This window comes from Myodes glareolus, chromosome 16 (assembly GCF_982192425.1).
Source record: "Myodes glareolus chromosome 16, mMyoGla1.1, whole genome shotgun sequence".
Classification (NCBI taxonomy): Eukaryota; Metazoa; Chordata; class Mammalia; order Rodentia; family Cricetidae; genus Myodes; species Myodes glareolus.
In genome coordinates this window covers 57,861,788-57,888,711 of record NC_142041.1, presented here as the reverse complement: position 1 = coordinate 57,888,711, position 26,924 = coordinate 57,861,788, and the positions used below count along the sequence as shown (strand labels likewise).

Below are 26,924 nucleotides of genomic sequence, written 5' to 3'. Positions count from 1 at the left end.
ATGTGCAGACAAGCCCTCAGGTAGGGGCCCCTGCTTGACCCATACACATGCGTGGTTGCACATCATCCACTCCCTTGTGCGTATGCGTCAGTCCCATCATGTGCATATGACGTAGTCACGTCAACCCACTGTGCGCATGTGCTACGCAGATTTTAAAAGCTTGACCCCCCCCCCCCCTCTCTCTCTCTCTCTCTCTCTCTCTCTCTCTCTCTCTCTCCACACTGACTTCTTACTTGTGCCAGGTAATTTCAGCAGAGTCTTTAAAAATGTGATGTTACTTCCTGATGCCTTGAAAACCCCAAGGAAGAGCAGTGATTGGGTGTTTCTCAAATGCTTCAGTCAATGGCAGCAGTATCTTAATACTGACCATGTATGTCTTTCATTGGCTTCTGATTGGAAAGGTTCTGTGAGGATGTATCTTTGGATAAGGATTTTAATCACTTTGAATATGTCCCCAGAACAGGGATTATTGGAAGGGATGGTGTTTTTACATACTGTCCTGAGGGATCTCTGTGATGTTTCCCATAAAGAACGTATTAATTCCATTCTCAGTTTCCTAACCATCTCAACCATTCACCTTTACAGGTTAGCTCCAGAGTGGAAGAACTTTATTTCACAGATGAGGACCTAGTGTTTCTGATTATTTCCTCTGTTATTTGCCACAAGCTGATATAGCGTGAAGGTAAGATCTCTGCTGTCCCTCTTTGAATCAAATTGACTTCAAATTGCTGTAAGTCCTGGTGGGTCTTGGTAAAGCAATGTCATTTAACATTAATATTCCTGTATTTTCTAACCTATCAATTCTATATGTGTCCATTTTAGTGAAATTTGAAATAAGACTAAATTCTATGTCTCTCTTCCTTTCTAGAAACAAGCGCCTAAGAAGAGAACAAGACAATGTACCCTGATCTTAAGTGGAATAGTCAATTTCTCCATACTGGTCTAATTGGTGGCACTGGATCTATGACTTACTCAGTTTATCGGAATTAGGAGCTTTGTGGTGTTTTGAATAAGAAATTCAGTCATAGACTCATACATTTGAATGTTTGGTCCCCAGTTGGTGGTACTATTGGTTAGGTTAGGGAGCTGAGACCTTGATGAAAAAGTATGTCACTGGGGGCTGACATTGAGCTTTCAAAGCCTTGCACCAATCCCAGGGCCCTCTTTCTGTGATTTGTGCTTGCAGTTCAATAGGTGAACTGTCAACATGCTGCTCCAGATATCCTCTATCAGCTACAATAGCTCCCTGCCAAGATGGTGATGAAATCTTATCCCTATGGAATAAAGCCCCAGACAATCCCTTCATTCGTGTGTTTGTCACAGCAATAGGAAAGTAACTAATACCTCCTGCTTCTTTGTAGCTTGCCAAAACCAAGGCCTACAATAGTGTATTACTTTATCAGATTTTTATCACAGTGATAGATGCCTGACAAAAACTATGAAAAGTAGGAAATATTTATGTTGCCTTAACAGTTGCAGAATGCTGAGCTCATAATTTCTTAGCCGTGTATCATCGGGCAGAATGTCATCGAGGTAAGAACCCACACAGGAGGACGTTATTCATGTCATTTCAAGATGAAAACAGAGAAAGGAGAATCTTCATACTCATCAGTCTTCCTGGTTTCCCCCTTCAGTTTCCTCATGGCTCCAAGACTAGGACTGGAGCTATCTATGTTCAGGATGGATCTTCCCTCCCAGTTAATCCTTTCTGAAAAAAAAAAAAAAAACCTCCTAGAGACATCCACAGCACCAACATTCCAGGTGGTTCTAAAACCAGTCAAGTTGACAGCACAAATCCTCGCAGCTGACCCTGAAACACCTGAGATCATGTCTTCTTACCCTGAAGCCTTCCTTCAGTGTCCTGATTAAGGTTCATCCCTTATAGCAGTCCTTCCTCCAGTCACTGTACATCCTTGTTTTCCAGCTGAAGGAGTACAGGCTATACCACCTCAAAATTGGCTCTCTGCTATTTGCATATATTGATTATTTCACCTACAGGCTTTGAGAAACAGAAACTGCACTGGAAGCCTAAGATGGTTAATATTGACAGTCAACTTGTCAAGATTTTAAATCATCAAAGAGACAGCATCTTGGGTGTGTCTGTGAGGGACTATCTAGATTAGGTTGGTTGAGGTAGTTCGACCTGCATTGCATGAAGTGCATAAACGTTAGAAAGAGAACTGAGACCAGTGTTCACATCTCCTGTTTCAATACGAAAGCTGCCGCACTCTGCTCCAGCTACGGCTTCTCTGCCATTATGGACCCAAACTGTGAACCAAATAAACCTTTTTGACACGACTTCTGGCAAGTATTTCGTCACAGAGGTTTACAAAAAGGAACTAACACAGAAACCATCATCCCTTAGCTGCTTACAGACAGATCCTCCAAATAACCTCAATTTTCTTCAAACCTCTTCTTGGGTATGTATGAACCAGGGAAGATGAATTCTGTTCAAAAGATTTTAAGATTACAAAGACATACTATTGAATCTTCCCTTAAGAGTCACAAACAGATCTCTCAACCACACGGACAGGAAAGTACTTCTCAGGGAAATTGTTTATTCCAGAAAGTTCAGGAAACAAGACAGACATGAGGACATCTTAAAAAGATGGGAGGAAAGCTGTCACTTTAATAAGATACAAACATATTATAATTACAAAGCCTCTCCAAATCCAGCTGTTCACAGATGTTCACTGCTAACTCTGAAAGACCAATTTTTCCTCTCTCTGTTTCTCTTCTATGTACTGGACAACAACCTAAATCAGCTTTCTGGACATTCTGGCTCGCTCTCTCTCTCTCTCTCTCTCTCTCTCTCTCTCTCTCTCTTTCCCCTTCCCTTCACTTCTCCCTCTGTCTGTTCATTGATGCTGCGTTCATGAGAGCCAGAAGGTGGCACAACCTAAATGTCAACAGAAGATTGGATAAAGAAAATGTGGTACATTTATATAATGGAGTTCCTACTCAACTGTTAAACAAACAAACAAATAAAAATGGACAACTCCTGAAATTTGCAGGTAAAAGCCTAGAACTGAAAAAAACAAAGAAGCAAATAAACTTTCTCTGATTGAAGTAGCTCAGACACAGAAAGACAAATAAGGTATATGTTTGCTTATATGTGGATCTTAGCTGTTAAGTCAATGATAAACAAGCTACAATTTGTAGAAACGCAGAGGCTAGTCACAGAGTGAGGGACTGAGGCGACAGATAGATATTGTTAGGAAATTGAAATTGAATAGTTAGTTTATTAGTTAGTTAGTTAGTTACAGATGGATTGGGGGGCTGTGATGGGAGGATTAAGTGTGGAAGGAAAGAGAGAGGCAAACAAAGGGAAAATATGATGGAGACAGTTAAAATTAAGGGCTGTTTGAGGGGTGCTGTGAAAACCTAAAGTCGCCAAATAATGGGAGAGACAGAGTCGCAAATGGACATCCCTCATCAACAAATGAAGCTTCAAGACGTGGGACTGGGTTACGTCTAGTTGAGTTGCTACCCAACGGGGTCCTGTGGGTATCCCCTAACAACTCAAGCTATTGCCAAGATTATAAATTGCTCTCCACAAATTGATAGCAAAGCCCCATTGCTGAAGACAACACTTGAGCAACTCATTGAACACAGAGAAATCGAGCTAGGTTCCTATAGAGAGCCTTTACCTCTCTGCCCTAGTATCTTTGACCAAGGAAGGTACTCTGCAAAATACCGAAAGAGAAACATAAATGCCTAGCTAGTCACAAACTCTTTGATCTACAATGTTCTACCTGCTAGACAATGGTGGCACACAGCTTGTTTGAATAATTCACCAATATCTGACTTAAGGTCCATTCAACAAGATGAAAATAATATCTGTCAGTGTTTATGTAACCAAAAATATGAGACTAGACAGCCAAGGACCTAGGGTAAAACCAAATGCTACTGTTCTAAGGCAATAAAAAAGTAGCTATAAAATGACATCCTGTTATACTCAGAGATCCGTGCCTTGCTCAGACATCATCAGAGAAGCATCCTCCTGTAGCAGAAAGGAACAAATAGACTCACAGGTAGACATTTTGCAGAGTCAGATCTTGGACCGCCCAGCCCTAAATGAGATGTCACCTTCCAATCCCTGTCCTCAGAGCTCGGGGAAACACATGGAAGAGGAGACAGAAAGATTTTAAGAGTTAGAGAGAATGGAGGACTTAAAGAATACAAAAGTCTGTGAATCAACTAAGCAAAGCTCATATGAATTCACAGAAACTAAGGCAGCGAGTATAGGACATGCACAGGCCTTCACCCGGTTCTTTATGTATGGATTACGGCTTCCTGTTTAGCGACTTTTATGGGATTCCTGAGTGTTTCAAAGTGTGAGTCTCATATTCTTATACTTTCTTTTGGGTTCTTTTCCTTCTGTTCCTTTGTTTTGTCCAGTTCTGATCTGTAAGTTTTTCTTTGATCTTAATAAATTTTAGTTTAGTTTTATTTTATTATTATTATCCCTTAAGTTTGTTTTCTAAAGAAAGACAGAAAGAGAGTGGATCCAGGTGGGAAAGGAGGCGTGGAGGGACTGGGAGAAACAGAGGGAGGAGAAACTATAATCAGGATATTTTATGTAAGGGTGGAAAACTATTTTCATTAAAATATTTTTTAAAAAGAAAGGGGGAGGAGGTAAGAGAATAGAAAAGCATGCCTCCGGATGCCATGGAGTTTTAGCTGAAAAAAAAAAAAAGAGAACACTTTGAAAGTTCATTAAAAGAGGAGTGTGCACTTAAAATAATGCCTTTGCTCAATGACTAATACTTCTTTACGATTCTATAACGAATAGCTTAAATGCTAAAATGTAATTCCTGAGTCACACAAGAAAACAGAAATATCTCAGTATTTAGCAATGGGACCCTGGCTGCTTGGAGCCTGACCCAGTGGTTTGTGCTGCTTCTGGGAAGCGATGAAAGAAGCTGGTCGGGAAGTGTAGGGTGGGAATCACAGAAAGATGCCAGTCTGCTCTCATCCTTGACAGCCAGAGTTGTGTTGGCTAGACATTAAAAATGTCCCTGTTTCTATGAGTAATTCTGTCCTGGTCAAAGAATAGAAATCCTAAAACTGTTTAGGGGAGCTGCTTTGTGTTCTGATTTCTTGTTTCCAACCTTCATTCTCCTTTTATGTAGACAAAAAGGACCTCAGCATCCTGGAAGCTGTATGTGACTGATCACGTCCTGGGTCCCAGAAGGTGTTCCCAAAACTCCAGTCCAGTACGCACACCATGGTAGGGAGAGGATCATGAAGACATTCTAGGTGGGACAACTAGACTGACCAGGCTTATCCTTGCATGCCGCAACCTGATAAAGCCTTATTAGCCCCTAGATAGACCCTTTGGGAGTATAGAAAAAAAAAAAAAAAACCTAAAGTAGTTGTCTTTCTCTATAAAAGAAAAAGATTTTATTATAACAAGGAATTTAAATCTCCCCAACCTTGTAAGACTTTTATTTTCACAAAGCCCTTGCTACAATCATAGAACTGAAAGTGTCTTAGTTTTCCTTCATTTTATTTGTGATGAGTCTTTTAAAAATAGCCAATCACAAAAGACTGTGAGGTGAAGAGCAACACAGACACCGCCAGCATTAGAATAAAATCATCTGAACTCCCTGTCTTTGTGTACTTGCTCTTCTGCCTAGGTGAGTAGTACATGCTTGTGACCAGAAGTAAAATTTGTCCCTACTGAATTCTCTTTCTTTGCCACTCCATATTTACTTCTAACAGTGGAAGTCCTCTTTTGGAACCCACTGCCTCCATTATACATGAGTTCTGTCTGTCCCATTTCTCTTATGTCTTCAGCTATAATAAACTCATTTTCTGAAACTCAACCAACCTACCTTGTCTGTGGAATTCATCCTGTGACATCGCCCTGGGTGGTTTTGGAGGTGACTGAATGTTTGGGTCCTAGTACACCCCACCCTCAAATTATTCTCACCTGAGGCAAGACAGGTGTCTTCTTCACAGAGTACCTGCCCTCCTCTTCCCCTTTCAAAGCCCTATTCAAACAATTAGGTCCTTGCCCCTCCTTACTCATGAAGCTGAGCCCTGAAGGAACAAATTTATTATGGAAGAAGAGAGTGGGTTGTCTGCTTATTGACCTCCCACAAGTGACTCCAGAGGTAAATCGGAGTAAGTTCTTAACTATTCTAATAGGCCGTCCATTTTTTTCTCAGGAGGCTGTCCTCTCTGAGAATGCACCCTCTGTGTTCCTGTCACTCAAACAGCTTATGTTCTTTATTAAAACTTTTGTATTGACTCTGCTTTGTAAGTACTTTCATCTACATTCTGTTACAGACACACCAATAACCCAACTATGACTTGATTGAGTAGTTCTTCAGTGAATTCAGTTATGGATTCACTTTAAACACAGGTTGTTTGTGACTGCAATCCAACTCTATCATTTTGGAAGTAGAACGACGAAGAGCTAAGCACATGCTTGGTCTTTTCTCAACACAGTCTTGAATAGTTTAGCAAGATATTTTGACAGGCATTCCTTTCTGAGGAAAACACGCATCTTGATCCAACACAACTAGAAATGTTATGAAACACCAAGCATCAACCCAATCCAGTCAAACTGTATTTTTACAAACATAACATAAAGCTTAAGACAAAAAGCCAAAGAACTCTATTCCATAAGACAGTCTGTAATGACAGGTGAGTCTGAGGCCAGCCTGGTCTAAAGAGTGAGTTCCTAGACAACCAGGACCACACAGAGAAACCCTATCTTGGAAAATAAAAGCAATAAACAAAATTAGCAGTTTTCTTCACAGTCCTGATAAAAATATAAAGCCAGTGCCGGAAGGATTTCACGTCGGAGGCAATGTCCCTGCTTATTCCTTTAATGCACTTCAGGGTTTCTCCTAATATCCTTAAACAACTTCCCTTGATTTTCTGAGAGTTTTCCTAAGCCAGTGACAATTAAAATAAAAATTTCAAAGGAGTAAAGCAAAAGAGGAAAAGCTACAAAAAGCCGATTTGGTTTTCCTACCCTTACCCCTCTCCTCATTTCCCAGCCGCTAATCCGCTCTCAAGCAGCACAATAGAGCAGCTAGACATAAAGAAGGGAGATAAAATTGGCCAGCTAAGACATTGTCCTTGCTAATCTGCGCCATTTACATAAGGGTTAGGAGGCTTGTTTTATCATTTAAACAGACTTAAAAGCCCTTTGCAAATGAGATTTAGTTCCTACAAAGGAATGAATTGGTTGGTGTTATTTGGCGAGTTCCTTCTAGCCCAAAGCTGACTTGGCAGTAACCAAGCTGCTTCTTGGGCCACATGGAGTGTAAGCAAAGATTGCTTCCAGCTACCAAAACCCCTGAAGCCTCAAACTGATTAAATTCTTACCAGGAGGTGAAGAGGATGAGTGCCAGGCTCAAAGGCCAACCATACCAGAACTTGAGCTATACCTGAACAAGCACTTTTTAGGCAAACGACTCAAGGTGGCCCCTTGACTCTTCTCTGGAAAGGAAAATGAAGAGCAGACGGTGTATGTACTGCAGAGACTGGAAGATTCCACACTGTCCAAGTGGTGAAGGGACAACCAAGTTCTTTGATTCATCGTTGGTCAAACTGGCCTTGAGCACAAAGACAGACTGCAAAACCAACTCCTTTGCCACCATCAGAACAAAAGTCTTTAGGAAGAAAATGTCTTCTTAGCACAGACTAAACTCTCTGCATCAAAATCTTAAATTTAAGTCGTCTAGACGATGATTCTATAGACCATACACCAACTGTATGTTTTACCTGGCACACCTTGAACAGATGTTCAGAGTGACCTTGGCCTGTGGCTCAGCAGGGTGCGTAGGACGACCTTGGTTAAATTTGCTCCCGGAAAGAACCAGGGTGGTAACGCCCTCCATTCTTAAGTCATCCAGATCTTCTGCAAAAAACACAACAATAACAGAAGGAATTAAATCTAGTGTTTTACAGTACCTATCAGTAACTTGTAAAGTAAACCACTATTTTGTATTTTCTATGAAATAAACCAACTCATGTATAGTTATATTTTCCATTTTTTCTTAGGCTAGTTGTGTCAACAGCAGCTACACAGCCTGATACCTCCACTTGCAGTCTGAGGGGCTTATCTGTAATGGATTAAATAAAATTGAGCACCTAGTCCCAGGCATGGATAACACAGTTTCCCAAGTGACTAGAGTGGGCAGTGTGGGCTATGAGTCCCAGGAAGGAAGCTGTGTGGTGGGTGAGAGACCTTGATGGGGCAACCAGTCCCACGAGGAGAGATAGATAGATGGGCATGCCACAAGACCACGACAGACACAGGTCTCCGAAGGCGGCTGGTCTGGGACAGGGAGCCACAGGGCAGGTGAGAGACAGAGATATGGATAAGCACGCCATGCAGAGTAAGGTTGGATATTTATTTAGTGGGTTATAAAGGGGAAAGAGAGAAGGGGAGAAGGGGGGAGAGAGAGAGAGAGAAAGAGAGAGAGAGAGAGAGAAAGAGAAACAAAGAGAGAGAGAGAAACAGAGAAAGAGATGGGGGCAGGAGAAGTAGGGAGAATGGAGAGAGGCAGAAGCTGCCTCTTTGGGGGAGAGATGGAAAAGGAAAGAGATTTGGGCTATGAGCAGGAAGGAAAATCTGCCTACTTCAGCGGGTTTTGGTTTGGGGGGCATGGGACACACAGGACAAGATGGAGTGGGCAGGACTTGTCTCTTAAAGGGACAGATCAATTACATTATACACTCAGGGGAAGCCAGACTTTGCCTATACCAAAGAATCAGGGTCAGCCAGTATGAAGTTGTATTGGGTTTATTAGGTCGAGATGAACACTGTAGGTTTAAGTGTAGGTAGCAATGAGCGAGACAAATATTCTGTCCAAAGCCGACCCCCAAAATGGCTGTACTGCTGACAATGTCCTTAACAGACGAGCTATGACCAGATAAATAGAAGCTTAGATTCAGCACCCTGGGGAGTCTCCTGACAGTGTTTCTGTTTACCAAGATCTTGAAAAGAAACCCACTTTAACTCTTCAGAAACCTCCCTTAATCCAGCCCCAAAGGTCATTTATCTTCATAAGGGCATCTAATTGCCTGCTCCTTATCAATCTGAACAGCCTGCATCAGCCCAAAGACATCCACACTGCTGACTGTCCTACAAAATCTGCTTGCTTTTTTGCCATTTTGCTTCTTCCCTCCTCCCCCAGTCTGAGATACAGCCTTGGCAATCTGATCACCAATAAATCTTTCTTTCTACACGTGGAGTGGTCTAGTTCAGTGTTTTTACTTCATCCTCACCTACAACAAACATTCTCTAGTGCCTTGATAGCAGCATAAATGAGTCTGTGGCTTTTGAAGTTATATTGTTGAAAGGCTGTATTTTACAACCAGTTTCAAAACATAAGCCACGTTTAAAACAGACATAGTATCAAGCTGCCTTGTCAATATGTAGCTCCGTACTTTTGAGTGAACGCAGTTCCCCTATCCTCTGTTGCTTTACAGAGTTTCTTTGGGCAGTGGATAGTGAACAGTATTTACAACTGACCCAAGTGTAGGAAGTATCTGTGGAGTGTGCAGTCATAAGGATGGGAACTGGATCATACAGCCTCTGCAGAAGGTTCTAGAAGAGCACTGAAGAGGGGGCAGAAAGAGTGTAAGAACCAGAGGTGGGGACTGCGATGAAATGTCTTCTGCGCATGCCGGAATCACTGCACTCACGGAGCCACAGCGGCTACGGCTGCCTGCTTTCCTGTACTTGTGTGCATGCGCCTCCACAAGAGGAGTTCAGTCAGCATGACAGAATGCTTGCAGGAGGCACACTTGACGCCCTACACCTACCTGAGGAGCCATTCAGAGTTGATGGCTTCTAGAGGAGGAAGTCAGTTTTCTTTAGGGGAATGGCCCCACATTTGTGGACATATTGACATGGAGAAGGCACTAATTAAACTTGGTGGGTTATTGAAACAAAGTTAAAAAAATAAAACTATGAGATCTGGGAGAAGTTAGAAAACGTGAATTGAGATTGACTATATTTACAGGAAATTTTCAAAGAACAAATTAAAAATATCTTTGAGCATTAAGATTTAAAAGTGAAGCGAGCTTGATGAAGTTTTTTTATATAAATCCTAAAGAGTTTCTTTTGGTAAATTAAATTGCAAGGTGGTTTTATAAGAAACATTGATCCATTTTAATGATGAGAAGATTGATATGTTTAAATTCAAAGTATACATCCTGACTGAAGGCACATTTTGAGATAATTCTAAGAGACAGGGAATATTGTCTCTGCAAGTCACATTGATCTTTTCCATTATGTTGTAGTTCTTGACTCCCAGCCAGCAAAAAGACAAAATAAGGGGTTCCTATCCATTTCCAACTCCCCTTTATTTCCTGTCCTTTGGTCTTAGTCGGAAACAAATAGATGAAAGGATTTAAGGAATGCAAAATTGTGAGACACTGGTGACAACAAAGATCCAGAGAATAGTATACTTCTATGGCTAGAACCTTGATCACAGCCTCTGATTTACGCATCCAGTGAACCCGACACCTCCTCTGCAGCAGTCACCCCAAATAGTCAGGGTGTGGCCGATGACTACCAGCTTCCATGTTTTGCATTTGCTACTAACTCAAAGCCAACTATATAAAGCTAAATATTCAGGAACACCCAAACTTATTAGTCCCTAAGCAGGTGCTGGAAGCATCCATGTCCAGAAAAAAAAAATGTGCAAGCAAAGTGAAAGAAGTAACCGGACAAGAAAGTTTCATTTTGCAAGGGTAATCTAGGCTAACAAGCACATCTGGGCAGGAAGCTCACTTAGTTTGTTCTAGCACTGGTGGCAACTGTGGCTTTTCCCCCTTGCCTGGGGACTGACCACACAGTCTTTCACAACTGGCTAATTTTTAAAGAGCCAGTGCAAAAGAAATGACGGAAAGTGGGGTAGATGGAGAAGAGATCAGTTGTCCCAGGCAGGAAAGTGGGTGAGGGGTGCTGTGGGTTAAGAAAAGTTTTACCACATGAGAGAGATTAAAAGATTTACATTCCTTTGCATGAAGCTTTACAAGGTGGGGAGACTTATGGAATGTTGGCCTTTGGTGAGCTGCTTACCTCTCTTAGTTAAAAGCACTTCTCTCAGAGGGAAGGTTGAAAGCATTGCTGGAAACAGACCCCAGACCTCTGAGTTCTGACCTCTGAGGATCTAAGGCAGCTTGACTCTGGTCACACAGAACCAATCTCACTTGCCTAACCAGTATCTCTGTGACTGCTGCCAGGCCGGCTAAGTTATGTGTGGTCCATCTCACAGTTTGCTTAAGAACAAAGTCTGATTCCCTGCAATGCAAGACCTGCAATATAAAGACCTTAAGAGGAAGTCTCCTTTTGTCTTGCCTTCTCAGCCTGGAAGCTCTACCTTCAGAGCCGTGCTGTGAACAGCATGCTAAATGCCTTTTTGCCTGAGAAGGATGACACATCTTTGTCTCTCTCTTATTTGAGAGGTGAGCCTACCTGCCTTGCCTTGGGGACACTTTCCCACCTTTGCCACTGAACTCCCCATCTCCAACACTAGGACTTCTTGTCATACCAAGGTTTCTGTCCTTCTCCAGTGCCAGGTATTTTTATTCTCCAATGCCAGTATCTTTGGTGAGTTTTTCCCAGGTGTTCACCAAAAATGTCTGCCCATCTCAATGCCAATCAATCCAAACCCTAGATTTAGATCAGATCTTGGGTTTTCCCAGGCCTGTTGTATCTTAACATGGTCAGGATTCAGCTGTGCCTTTGTGTCTTTGATTGATATGTGGGATTCCCCTCTGTATGCTGTGAATATGTTTAATTACCATTGATTAATAAAGAAGCCGCTTTTGGACTATGGCAGGGCAGAATAAAGCCAAGTGGGAAATCAGAAAAGAGTATAGAGAGAAAGTAGGCAGAGTCAAAGAGATACTATGTAGCTGCAGAAGGAGGAAGACTCTATGTAGCTGTCCAAAAAGCAAGAGGTAGCAAACCTTAAGCCTCCTGGTAAAATATAAAATAATAGAAGAGAGTTAACTTAGGATATAATAATAGTTAGTCAGAAATAAGTCCAAGCTATTGGCCAAGCGGTGTTGTAATTAATATGGTTTCTGTGTTATTTTCCAGGTCTGAGCAGTTGGGAAATGGAAGAGCAGTCTCTGTCTACAAGTGGTACCACAATGTGGGCAACTACATCCACATAAAACCTGAGAGAGCTTGGTGAGAAACTCTAGACAAAAAAGAAGGAGTGCAGAGCAGCTTCTTGGTCGCCTCATTTTTTAAAATTAGGATGGGCTCTGTTTGCTGGTAGCAAGCAGGGGCACCTCAGCTCCTTTAAAAGAGGTCTTCCTGACTCAGTATTGCCAGCAAAGGCTGCTCAACTTCCTTAGGGGAAGGCTTCCTGGTTCGTGCTAGTTGCATGAAGAGTTCTGGCTCTTTCAGGAGGCTGAGCACCTAAATGGGGTCTATGAACAATGTGTTATAAATTGCTTAGTTGTGACATAGACCCATTGCAACTGTGGAGCTAGGGCACTCTTAGAAGCAGTGACCATGCTTCTGTCATGTTGGATAGGGCAAGAGCCAACAGGCAGGAGTGCTTAGCATTTAAAAAAGAAAAACAAAAAAGTGCTCCTGGTCAAAAAATGATTACAGATATGCAATAAAAACAGAGTCAAATGAAAAAGACCTCTAAATGGGTCACGGTGTTGATGAAATGTATGTAGGCTTGGAAGAGAGAAGAAATTGTTATAAAAAAATAAATGGTTTTTTAAAAAGTAAAGTCTTTAAAGAGACAGAGTACCAAGAGTCATAGATTAAAGGAGTAAAAATAATAAGCCATGTAAAGATGAAAAATACACAGAGAGTATGTATAGTATTGTGTTTTCTTTGAATATTTTGACTGTGAATGAATTAAGTACAGAGAGACATTTTATTGTATGGGCTACTAAACTAAACCAACCCAAATATTTTCAAGGTATCTTGACTTCAAAATTTGGGTCTAAGAATATGATGCTTTAGAAAAGAGGTTTTGCTTTTGTTTCCACAAGTGATAAAAAGATGAGGATTCCTTATCAGCTAATATGGTTTGATCAAACAAGACTCCCTGAAGCAATCACCCAGATGGTCCAACACCCATGACTGCTTCAGGACTGCTGATTGAGATGGACCTACTACACAGGATACCCCATGAAAGACCTGATTAACAGTGCCCCAATAAGCAGGAATTAGTCTAGAGAACAAAATCCAAAATTCCTAAAGAATTGTTCATAAATGTTTACTTACATTTATAGGGGGATATAATATAGACATGAATACTTAACATTGGTATGGATCCTGGTTTATTATTATAAATTTAAGGTCAATTTTGTTATATGTATATTTCTTCTCTTGATTAAGGTATTGTGTTTGTGCAGCTCATTTAAAAATTTAATGTATAATTAAGAAATACAGGTAAATAGATAGTCATGTATAATAGCCAAGCTTTTAGTCATGTTAGTTAGGTTTTCTAGATATACAGATATATATTTCAGATGAATAGGTATTCTTCAAAGACTAACAGAATATGACATATAAGATGTTTTTAAGAACTTAGGGCTTCTCTTGACAACATCTGCTCCTGTCAGTACCAATCTACTCAAGAGGATGATGGGCACTGAAGAGGTTCCTTTGGAGATTGTTAGACATTTAGGCAACTGTTCTTGCCTGGACTGCTTGATGCTATGCTGTATGAACTGGACATGCAGGGCCCACAGAAAAATGACTGCTGAACTTATTTAAAGGTGAGACAATCCTTCAGGGTTGCTGCTTCATGAAAGAGTCTACCAGACATTCTACAGCATACAAAAGAAAGTGACTGACAAACTTCCAATAGAGACGAAATAGTCTTTCAAATTTCCTGCTTCATGGAAAGGTCTGCCAGATACTGTGGGCCTGAAGGCTAAATATGGATGCCCCAATGTTACAGAAGAACTTTGGGTGACTGTCCAGACAACAAGATGTCTTTGTCAATTCTAGAGTTTTAGAAGTTGCTTACAATGTTCTTCTTGTTAACTTAGGTAATATTATGTCCTTCTGGAGTTTTTTATTGAGTTGAAGAATAGATAGCTATAGCTATAGGTTTCTTTAGTTATGATAAAAGATAAAGCAGATACAGATATTATAACTGTGTTGTAATTAATATAGTTTCTGTGTGATTATTTTGGGTCAGGGTTGGGGCTAGGAAACAAACAAGCAGCCTCCCATCTACAGACCATCCTTCCCAAAAGTGAAACTGGAATTCACAAGGATATTTGTTTCCTTCTTTTCTTTTTCCAGCCCTGCTTGAGAGTACTACTCAATCTTACTTACCTAAAGACTCTCACTTTGTCTGTATTATAAATTCAAATTCTTTATCCAGGGTATTATATTAAACATAAGCAGTTGGTTTTCCTTTGTAGTAGTGCTTGACCACTATGCAGAGTGGATTATGGCTATCAAGGGCCCTAAATGATGTCTTTGACTCTAAAAGTTTTAGAGATTTAGAAAAGTTCATAGAGCACCAAGGCAAATGGTAAGAAATTCCTTAAAGTCAAACTTCTATCTCTATAACTCCCTGCACTATATCTCAGATCCTGTTACTGTATGAAAAGTTTACTCCATTCAAAGACTGAAACCTCCTAACTGAGATTGGACCTGAAACTCCTATCTCCTCCTCTTGAAGACAGACTTCTGGACTTTGATCTTACTCCATAGGTCTTATTACCAATTCCCAACTGCCCCAAACTCTCCTGCTCTGCAACACTTAGCTCATCTGGTTAAAATCCAGTTGGTGACTTCCAGCCACTGTGTTTTTGTCTTTGCTTCTAACTCAAAGCCAACAGGGTAAGGTCAAAGGTTAGAGCACACAGGAGCCTGTTAGGCTCTAAGTAAGTGCTGGAAACAAATACTCTCAGTGTCCCACAAAGAAGCACCTCCTATAACACATTTATTCTAGCTGTCAAGAAATCAGATGGTCCATGCTGGCTAGTTCAAGACTACAGTGTAATTAATGAAGCCGCCCTATCAATAAATCTGTGGTCCTTATCCCCTGCTCTATCTTTTTTCTTTCCTTGTACAAATTTCTCATTCTATTGCCATTGCCATTAAAAGTCATTTCTTTTTTTAACTGCCTGACTTAGCCTTTCCCTACAAAACAGTTTTGCTTTGATTTTTCCCAGATCATCCTTTCTAATAGACTACCACCATGATCTTCATGTATTCATGATTATTCCTCTTTGTTTTCCATAAGTCATAAAGTACTCCTCACAATTTCTATGAGATATTGGATCATTTTTTCAACCCCTTTCCTAACACTCTGTTTCTACCTTTTCGGTCAGCTTCCTGTATGCTTTATGGATAGGAATTCAACCAAAATGGAGGAAGCTGCCCGAGTGGGATGCATTGTAGTCACTTTGGGCTCAGTTCTAGAGCCTGGGTCCCTTCTGTCTGAAACCACCTGACAAACAGGCTGAATTCATTGTTCTACCCATGGCATTAGTCCTAGCCAAACAATTATCAGTAAATATTTATACCAACTCTAAATACACTTTTCATATTATCCATTCTTATGTTTCCATTTGGAGGGAGAGGCAAGGTTTTAACTGGCAAGGAGTCTCTCCTCATTAACAATACCTAATCCTAAAATTCCTACATAGAGCCTCTGAGCCATAGAAGGCAACCATCCTCTATTGTAGGCGATGAGAAAAATGAGACCCCTTTGCTAACTAATAAAAAAAACTAAGTTCTGAGCTATGCACATTTTCCTTCTTGTTGCAACTCCATTTAACCACCTTCCTTATTTAAGGAAGTAAAATAGAAATTATCAAAAGAGGAAGACATCTTATATCAAGGTTGTCTTACAGAGGAAAGGAATTCATTTTACGGAAGGGTAGAAAACCTTAAAAGATCTTAGCAATGTTTCATGACCAATTCTGTTAAGTCACTTCCCTCTCACCAAAATCCTCAGTTACTCAATCCTGCCACACGTATCCACACTCACTTCAGGATCCAAGCAGAGCTTTGTCTTAAAATGTTCTTTCCTTTGATTCATCTGACTTCCTTGAAAATTATTTATTACATTTCAAAATGACTTCCATCTTTGCAGACCTCTCTCCGTAACACAGGGAATATGAATGTCTTAATCTCTCTCAGGAGGTTGTTGGGTAACCATGTCCCTGTGATACCCCTATACACATGAACTCATTTGTATGCATTTTACCTTGTTTTTCTGCCTAGTTGAGGCAGGAAAGAAAGACAAGGAGATTATAGGGACACAGGAAGAAAAAAAATCCCCTCCAGAATTTGAGTAAAACAAAAACATTTGCCGTAAAGGCTACTGATAGAGTTCATGTTCTTCTCATACATAACTATTTTCTGTTAAAGAAGCAATAAAACCAGCTTAGGTCCTAAGTGAATATGATATTGTGTAAGGTTTCCTTCCTTCTTCTTGACATGCCTGATAATCTCAAAGAAAATTGTTTACTTCATTTACAATAAAGACATTTTACTTTCCTGTATCCCATGAGCCAGACCTCACCTTGTCAGATGTTCAGAGGCAAACACTAGGTGATCACAGTTAGGTTACTCTTTTGTTTTTAACTAATTTGTATTACACTTTTTTGCCTGCCTCCCCTTCCCCCACCTGTGTGTGTGTGTGTGTGTGTGTGCGCACACACATGCACACGCATTCCTAAGTTTAAAGCGCAACTTGCAAGAGTCATTTCCCTCCTTTGTCTCCTTCAGGCCTGTGGTTCCTTGAGATCAAACTCAGGTTGTGTCTTATCTTGTTGGCAAAGCTAACAAACTGATAACTGTGTTTTTTTCTATCTTTCTTGGGTATTAGTCATGGTGAGGGCATCTTGGCAGCTAGGATCTCTTTCTGCACTGGACTGGGTAAAACAGATAAGGGAAAGGCTACAGGCTTCTTAAATACTGCCCTTACATCGGTGAGGTTGTTTCTTCAGCCTGGATGGGAAAGTTGTCCTTGGCTCTAAAGCATCTTAAGAATACAGTCATTGTGTTTGACTTTGGGCATTGGATCCACATCCAATGCTGCTACACGATCGCTCTTTTATTACAAGACCACAACGACAACACAACAAAGTGTTGTTAAACTATGTTGGAATATAATTGACTCTGAAAGCAATGTGCAATCACTCAACGGTGAGCTTCTGGAGCCCTGGGCTTTAACCATCCTTCTGCAAGACAGGGGTGTTCAGAGGAGATTGGAAGACAATATGAAAGTGGATAATGGCTAAAACAAACATGACATTCCAGGACTGACCCACAATCACTTCAGCAACTGCTCCAAACACTCAGGATTTGTTTAATAAAGACTGCTTCCTTCCATTTGCTCCCATTTCCTTCACGTATTGCAAGAATCCATGTCCCTCACCCACCTGCAGCCCAGGGTAGTCCCTCTGAGCCACTGTAATGTTCGGCTGTCCTTTCCAAGGTCTGATCAGCAAGGAATAGTCTCCCCTTTTCCTTCTTTAGCATCCTTTTTTTGATGCTGGCTGAAACCTTTGTCTTTTCTGGTTCTTGGGTTTTCTTGCTCTTTCCCTATGCTCCTTTCTCACTTGTCTGCCATATGCCTAACCTCCGTGTTCACTTAAATGACCTACCTTACCGTCTTTCCAATTCTTCTCCTGCCTTCTTCTCTTGGTAGCTTCTGACGGCTTGCCTGCTATGGTGGAGGGTGGTGTGTGAAAGTGTCTTAAATGCCAACAAAACTGGCCTTGTGCTTCCATTTGAGTTAATTCTTAAATTCTTTTATTAATGAGACTAAGAAGACCAAGAAGAGATTCGAATTTCCCCCATAGCAAAAGTTGCTTCTTTGATTTTAGTAATTTGTTAATCAACTAAGTGATCCTTACATGTACTGACTCCTGGTAACTGGTTTTTGAAGAAATAATTTTGCTGAGCTAATCTGTAGACACAAGAAATAAAATGCACAGTGAACTAAAGGAAAGAAAACCCAGAGAACTAAACATGGAAGAAGCTATTAATCCCACTAATAAGACCACTACCACATTTTTTGAGCCAAATTTGAAGCAAGTTTTACTAACACTGGCCAGGGCTATGAATGCTGACCAGATCTACACCCAAGATCCATGCTCAGAATATGGTACTGAATCACGGTAGCTGGGACTTTTAAAGACAAAACCCTCAAGGTTACATACTTCAACCCTCCTTCTTCCAATAAGAAGCAAGCATACCTTCTGATGTACTTCCTGGTATCTACCTCTTGCCTACATCCTGTGCAGCTAGGCAACCACGCTTGTTTACAGAAGAGAAAACATGTGGCTCTCTATCCTAGATGAACAACAGCCCCCAGCATTCCAGGAAGTTATTTGTCCTTGGGAAAGTAGGGTTTACAGGTTAGAGGTGTTTTGTTTTATAGCTCTCTTAAACACAGTAGATTAAATTTAAAACACAGGATTAGCCACCACAAAGCCTGGGTCTTCAGTGTGTGTACTAACTCTGAGGCTGTAAGAGGGCAGAAGCCGCTGAAAGAGAAAGAAGGATTTTAGAAAGCAGAGGCGGGTCAACACAATATGAAGACTAACTGAAGGGTTGAATGTGAAATCCAAGCCAATTTCTCCACATTCTCACCTCTAAGGGAGACTGGAAAGGTAATACCTTTGGTTTCAGGCATGCTGCCTGCAGGATACTGGCACAGATGACACCAGAGAGAGTGGGGGGCGGTGCTTTAGAAAGGAGCTACATACCAGCTGGCTGGGGAGACCTGAGAGCTCAAATCCCTAGGTTAATTCAAGCATCAATACTTCTTGCACCGTAGGAAGAGATAAGCACATTATAATAATGTTACGTTTTAAACTTTTGAGAGGGCATTAGCTTTTCTTTCTCAACAGAAAGTCCAGTGCAAGCATTTCTGCTTAAGGGTAGCTTATAAAACTATGGCCTTTCTTCTGAGTCCCAAGAGCATTGCTGAGAAGAGTGAACTAATTCACCACTGAGAACCAGGCATTTTATCTTTACTCACTGGCAAATAACCAAGAACTAATCAAGCAACATAGTGTTTTGATGTCAGAAAATAGCAGCTGCTTAGATAAAATAATCCCAGGACTTGCCTTTCATTCAAGTGTAATCCATGGAATAATTGCAGCTGTCTGAACTAAACAGTGTAGGAGATGGGTGAATTTTCACATCTGTTTCAAGGAACTTTATAGAAAAATTAAAAGCCTTTCAAGTGTAAGTTTCTTCACAGTGATTCATTGATGAGTTGAAGAAGAATTACATGGTGGTTTCCCCTGCATTGCGAATGGTTTGTTGATTTATATCAATAAAATTGATTTGGTCAAATGTTTTAAGCAGATGTTACACATTCTGAGTGAACTATTGAAAATAAAACAAATGTTAAGAAAACATCAGAAATTAGACAAGATCAAATAAAATATGTATGAAATAGTTCTGTTATGTGAGGCAGCTACAGTTCCAGAACAGGGAAAGAAAGAAAAGAAAATGCAACATGACTCACTTTGCTGGCACATACTGCAGTGGAGAGAGGGAACCATGGGACAACCATGGGGAGGCCCCAGGAGCAACTCAAATTTCTCCACTTTCATAGCCATTCCTGAAATAGGACTTCAAAACTTTTCTATGTGCACAAATTTCACCAAAAGGAAGTTTGTAACAATAATAAAATCTATAAATCATTAGAACAAATTGGTAGTCAACAGAAATTACAAGTCTCCAGTTTTAAATTAGCGATAGGTTAGCAAACAAGACATAGAATCTGTCCCACGCTATCCTCGCCAGCAAGAACCACGCGGGACACAGGATCCTACTGCAGAAATAGCTTTAATGCCCCTTGGGAGAGCGAGCATCAGCCAACATGGCGGAGACCCAGATATGATGGAATCCATCCCTTATATAGGAAACAGACCCTGCTTCGGACGTGTCACTCTTGGATTGGTCCGCTGCTCCCAGTCCTAGGTGATGCCTCGGGAGTAGGCGGGGACACAGTAGTGGAAAGTTACCAACACGTGTGCGTTCACCTGGCGGTGAAGCCGGATGTCAGCGCCTTCTTGATGATGGAGAATGTGGCTGCGGCCCCCACAAGAATCTTATTTGGGTAATAAGTTTTGTGGGACTTAAAGGCTGTGCTAGGCTTTTCTATTAATACTGTAAGTTGAAGCAGATTAAAGAATATTTAATTTCCTTGGCTAATGAATGGATAAACAAAAGAAAAAGATTAAGCCTATAAGAAAAAGAAAATGTTTAAATTGATTTAAATTTGTACATGTTCTGTTTCTACTGCTAACTGGAAAGGGCAGTAAATATACTGATATTATATTCTTTCTACCTAGCAGTCCTCACAGGATTGCCGTGAATGGAGCAAACGGAACAATCTTCATGAACGCTTAATTTCTAGGAGTTTGTGTAGCCTGGAGTGTTTGCTTAGACTGTAAGTGAATCACAACTCTTGGGTTGGTTGACCTGATTGTAACTTAACTTGTGCAGCGCCTGCATTTAGTTAGAAACAGAGTAAGACATCTGGGAATAGTTTTCTTCTTCTAGCCCAGAAGAAGATGCTAGTTCTTCTAACAAATTCACAAAGTATCCACAGGAAATGGTGAGGAGTGTGTTATGTGAGCCACACTTCTGGAGACTTTAATCCAGTGTGACGAATCTAAAAATAATTCTAAGTGTCACCGCTTTCCTTTACCTCCCAACTCCTTTTATTTTTCTCGTGTATGGATTCCTTCGGGACAAATTTTAAAAAAGATTCGAAGTTTGAAGAAAATATATCATGGTTTGCCATATACTAAAATTGATGTTGATGTGTTTTGGCTATGGTTGCCCACTCATGCTCCCTGGCGGTGTGTCAAACGTGAAAAGCTGCACACAACATACCTTTCCCATCACTGAGAAGCAAGCCACATGGCTCGCGATACTGCCACCATGTCTCACGCGTTGGAAAGCCATTTTCTTTCTGTGATGCTTTCTTGGAATCCATGTGCTGTTCTGATCCTTTGCACATCAAGCCACAGTGCCTTGCCACCCAAAGTGAAAATTTACAAGACCACTTCCAATTTTGTTTCGCTTTCTTGGATAGCTGCCTCCATGGGACACAGCTTAACAGGATGTGACAAGGCGTGGTGTTACCTGTGGTTATCAGCTCAATTCCTGCAGAAGACATCCTTCCTTACTGCTTTCTACATTTTTTGAGATTATCACTTAACTATGGTACCGCTCCTTCCCTTTTCTCTTTCCAATCCCCTTTGCTTTCATGCCCTCTTTAATCATTAATTGTCGATACATACATTATGCGTATGCATATGTATTTTACAGATAACCAGTTCAGTTTGTATAATATTACAAGATACATGTTTAGCTTTTTAAAATGGGTATTTTGAGATAAAAAGAATCAAAGTATAAAGTATATGAATATCATTTGATTGTATAACAGACTGTCATTAGAAACTAGCTTAGTCCCTTCTACACCAACTGAAGAGTCTTGATCTCCCCAGTCTGTGTGTTCTCTGCCCTCTCTCCCTGAAAAACCTTTCCCTGCCCCCAGTGGTACACACTCCACGCACTTTCCCTTCATTCAATCTTTTTTCACCTATTGCCTTTTAATACATGGTGTCTTGGAGGATTCTAAGACAGGATCCTCCAGTCTTCCATCTTCCGTCTTTAACTCCACAATACATTTTATCTTCTGTATTTTATCTTCTGAAGCCATATTATACAGCCACTGCTCACTGCTTATCAATTTACAGCCCCTGGCTCCCAGGCTCTGCTTTGTTCTTAGTTTCCAGGGCTGTCCTTAGACTATAAAGGCTCACTGGTTATATATCAAATGCACAAGACTTTATGATCCAAACACCACGATTTGCATGTCTCAATTAGCTCCACATTATACACGAAGCCTATTCTAGGTGAAGTCCCTTGGAGAGTCTGTTGGGTGTCCCCAAAGCAAGAATTAACTGAGAAGATCAAAATAGAAATGATATGTCTGGTCTGCAGCTAGGGACAATTTTGTATGAACTCAAGTCAATTCAATAAGGATTTATAAAATCTGTGCTGCATAAGATCATATCGTTTACCTTCTGTGTTTAATAAATGTACATTTAGCAAACTCCATGCATAAAATACCATTCTTCAAAGCCACATTTTTGGAATAAAATTATCGTTTGTTGAATGTCTGCTATATTTCAAGCAATAGATGAAAGCAGCCAGCTAGGAACTCAGGCCTGGAGTTCAAGAAGTTTTGAGACACTGAATTTAATTGACAATCACGTGACCCCAGGGCAGAGGTTGCTTCATTTGCCTGGCTTGACACCCTGGTTACAGTCATGTGAAATACAGAACTTCACTCTTGTATACCCAGATTCTTCACCCGTGGAAACCGTGAGGTGAGAAATATCAGGGTGCAGGAGGGAAGGACTCAGTCCCATTTTAAGGGGCAGGCCACTGAGAGTGTGGCCATGCTCCAGTGAGTATATAGACAATTAGAACTGAACTTGGTTTTCGTTTTTTATTCTTATTTTTATTTTTACTTTTTTCATAGAAGAGGTCACGGGGGTTAGGAATAGGCATAGAAGGACTGGGAAGTTAGTGTGATTAGGGTGTAAGATGTGAAATTCCAGGGAACCAGTAAAGTTGTTATGTTGAAAGAAAATTCTAGTTGCTTAAATTGTTGAATACAAGGTAGTTTGTCATATAGCCATAGCTGACAAATACAGTATTAAAGCATTTTTTCTTTTCTCAAAATCACTAAGAATAAAACTCTTAGTGCTATCTTAAAGAATTATTTTGTATTGAATAGCTTAAACTAAAGATTAATTGAGAAATGCCAATAATATAAAAAAGCCAAAATAATTAAAATTACAGACTATCATATTTTCAGATGTTGGCCATTCAAGTTGTCCTTTCTGTTATTTTCCTTGTTTTCAAAATGGCAGGGAAAATTCTACATTTAAGACTTGCAGAGGCTAGGTATATGTTTCAATGGGAGAATTCCATTCCAACATTGCAAAATAAAACAATTAAAAAGAGAAAGAGTTACCAAACTTTAAAGCTTGATTAAACTTATAATATAACCAATTAGTCCATAGGAGATTTAATAGGGATTCTGTTTACTCCTTTCAGTTGATCACCAAGGCCTTCGGGTACCAATTTTCCCTTTCCTTTGTGTTACACTCTTGATTACATCTATGTTTCCTTTGTGCTGTGTCTTAAATTTTAACCACAGTTGTTAACATGATTCGGTAAGTAAAGTATGCCTTACTTTGTGAATCTCATATTCAATATGTGGTTTTCACAAACACATTCTAACACAAAGTGGAGTCATCCTGTAGCAGCTCTTCACACACACACACACACACACACACACACACACACACACAAACACACACACACTCCCCCACAGCACAGATATGAAAGCAGCACATGTCCCACTTTGTCCTGCACTACCTTGGCTCAGCATCTCCAGATGGACTACATCCGTATCTTAGATCCCAGCCCATGAGGACCAGCACCTTTTCATTTACAGCCTTTGATTCCATCTTTGAACTGATGCTAAACCATGAGCCTTGCCCACATTTACAAACAAATGTTAGTGAACTTCCAAATCTATGGAACATTACTTCCCAGCATGAGCAACTTTTTAGAAGGCCAGATTTATCCAGTCTCTAGTACACTAAAATTAAGTACAACTGGGGTAGGCAAACAACAGTAAACTTATATGCATGGTCTCTGTTCTCAATCTCTTTCCACTGACTAAGGGGAAAAAACCGGTAACCTAAAGAAATTAATAATGGTGATGAGGCCCTTAAAGTTGCAAATATGGGTATTTTGCTCCCTGACTTATGCTTTTCCTTTTATCGAACTTAACCCCTTCTTGACAAACCCAGTAAGAATGCCATTTTTATAAGTTCTGTCCTCTCCTACTTTCTCCTGGGTGACTTCTGGGCTGCATTGCCTCAAGCGAAGTCAGCAGGATGTTGGGTTCTGCAGGATGAGACTGTCTTTTGAACTTCTCACCATCTGTGAGAGGAGAGCTTTTCCCAGTGTGGTGAATGGTCATGGCTTGTTTTCTACATGGGTAGGAACTTTCTGACTCATGGTGTCTGCTGTACTTTTCTTTCTCTAATTCCTGTCAATCACCTCTGACCTCGGGGACAACTTAGCTACTGTGGGTCATTTCCCCTCATTACAACAAGCCCAGTACCTTAGATTCCTATTGATGTTCCATGCCCTTCACAAGGTACATAGTAGCTGTTGGGCCACCTCTATGTCACAAGGGAGTTCAGGGAGCTTGGGGGTGCTCAATAAGATATTTAATTGACACTTCATTTTACCCATCTATTCTGATCCTCTGACTTCTGTGGATGTAGGATGGAAATGCAAAGCTCAGTGGTCTATATTTTACAAAAATCAAAGCAATGCATTATCATCATCATCACTATTGTAGTTTACATTATTTATTTGTTCATTCATTCATTGAGTTATTTATGTGTTTGTTTATCTATTTACTATTTTGTGTGCTTGGGTGTGGGCATATAAGCAGCTGTCATGTTGCCCACACGGAGGTCAGAGGACAACTTGCAGGAGCCACCTCTCTCCTTCTACTGCGTGAATCCTGGGAATTGAACTCGAGTCTTAAGACTTAACAGCGAACACTTTTATCCCCTGAGTCACCTCTCCAGACCTCAAGTTGACTTTTAAAGAAAAAATTTTGCACCTTAGTTTTTTGTTTGTTTGGTTGTTTTTTTTCTTTTTTTTTTCTCCTCTTATCTATCTGGACATCAACCAGTATGTCTACCCCAAGGAATAACAAACAATATTTTTTTCTAACTCGATTTGCTTCTCTATCTCTCTTTGTACTAAAATTGTGGACCTTCTCTTTCACCTGTTGCCAACGAGGTACTCTCCTTTACAACTGTGCACTTCACTCTGTCTATGGTCTCTGACTAAGCCGCAGACGAGCTTCTCGCAGATTCAACATGCGGCTTCTGGAATTTAGAAGGTACTTAGCTTTCTTCACAGGTAATGCTTTAATATGGCTATATTTTTTTCCTTCAAGTACTTATCTATGGAGCATGAAGCTGGCGGGTTTATGTTCTTTTTAGTTCAGTCAGTATCTCTTCTTTCAAGATGTGATGACTTCACAGTGATTAGAAACAGCTAGAAAATTAAAACATAGTGGCTGTGTGTTGAATATGTAGTGTTCCCCAGGAACTCCTGTGCTCGAACACTGGGGCACTATTTTCCAAGCCTTGCTACAGGAATCACTGGGAGTTTTCCTTGGACTTTTGATAACCTGACCATATTTTCTGTTTGCTCTCTCTGCTTCCTGACTGCCAACAGGTTGTGATTGCCACTTTATTCTCCTGCAGCTAGGTCTGCCCTGCCATGATGGACCTTATCAAAGCAAATTTGAAGCTCAAATAAATCCTTTCTTGCTTGAGTTTCTTCTGCTTAAGTATTTGGTCATGACAACAAGGAAAGAAACCAATTTTTTTTCATGATAAACTTCATGAAAAAAAAAAACATTGGCTTTGTATCAAAATATTCTTCATATTTTCATGACAAACCGACTCTGAAGCTCTTTGCTATCTAGAGTTTGCTGAGTTTTCTAAGACCTGCGTAGCCTTCTCATAATGTCTTTCCTGAAAAACATCTCATATTCCCTTCAAGTTCAAGTCAAACATTAGTGCTCCTGATGGTTTTCTCATTGCCCTCACTCTAATAATCAGAGCATTGTCTATGACTTAAATCTTAAAAGCATAGCATTCTGTATTAACATCAAATTTTAAATATTTTTGTGTTCACCCATTGGCTCTTGCATCTGTTATTGAGAGATTCTGCATTGTGTGCTACCTTTTATCTCTTTCTGAGATGTCCCTCCAGCTTCTAGAAGCTTTCAAGCTATAGGCTGATTTTAGCTCTTAATTTCATCTTCACTGACGTAGTGTGACTCAGAAATGTTCCACAAAGCTATGCATTAAAGACTTGGTCCCACATGCCGCTGTATTTGGAGGTAGGGCTTTGAGGAAGTGATTGGATGGTGTTTGCTGGCTTCGTCAACATATAAATCCACTGTGAGCTGATAGCTGAGTGGACTGATGGTGCTGTGCACCTTTAAAGGGTAGTGTAGCTTGTCTCCTTGTTGATTTCTTTGTCTGTTTCCTGGCTACCAAATGATGAGCAGCTTTCTTATACAATACTTTGTAGCCATGACGCTTCCTGTCTTGCCAGGCCTAAAAGCAATGGAATTAGACAGCTGTGGACTGAAACTACTGAGACTGTAAGCTAAAATAAACCTGTTTTTTTTTCTTTAAGTCACTTTTCCCTGGTATTTTGTCATAGCAATGAAAAAGTTGGTAATACTAGTTACGAGTGTTAGCAGTGTGGGATGGGATTAGAACCATCGCAGTCAGCCCCAGATCAGAGCATTGTTTTCTGAAAGCAATGCAGCAGGACACTGTCTCATCTGCTCTGCATTTCACAGGTATAAACGTCCAGTGTGTTTCACAACTAAAGTGACTGAAACAACTGTGATTTCTTGAACTCAGGGAAAGGTAACAAATACTAAACTTGATGATATGGTGCTCAATAGCCAAGCCACAGGAGTCTTAAGTTCATATGCAAAGCAGTATATATATATATATATATATATATATATATATATATATATATATATATTTAGTATCAGTCATTGAAATATAAATTTCACAGCTGGTGCTCTCACGCTTGGGTCCTCTACTTACTACCCTATATTTATAAGTGTGTGGACATTTGAAGTTGGAGACTAAATTCACATTTATTTATTCCACCCCCCCTCTCCTAAAATTGTTAAAAGTTCCCTCATCTATACAAAATCGGTGTGTAAACGCTAACACATGATGATTTATCTCAGAAGTGGAAATTTTGGAAAGTTAGTTGACACTAATTTACGTTTGGGTCACTGCAACAA

General features: G+C 40.3%; 1 protein-coding gene across 3 annotated transcripts in view; it reads right to left on the bottom strand.

The window, feature by feature from the left end:
- Window positions 1-26,924, bottom strand: part of C16H8orf34 (chromosome 16 C8orf34 homolog) — a 384,304-nt gene that overhangs the window by 132,548 nt on the left and 224,832 nt on the right. For 2 of the 3 annotated variants that reach the window (XM_087897228.1, XM_048420471.3), the window contains one exon: window positions 7,747-7,882. In XM_087897228.1, coding sequence (XP_087753354.1) covers window positions 7,747-7,882 — 136 coding nt within the window. The remainder of the gene's footprint in view (window positions 1-7,746; window positions 7,883-26,924) is intronic. The other variant, XM_087897227.1, reaches the window with a different exon arrangement.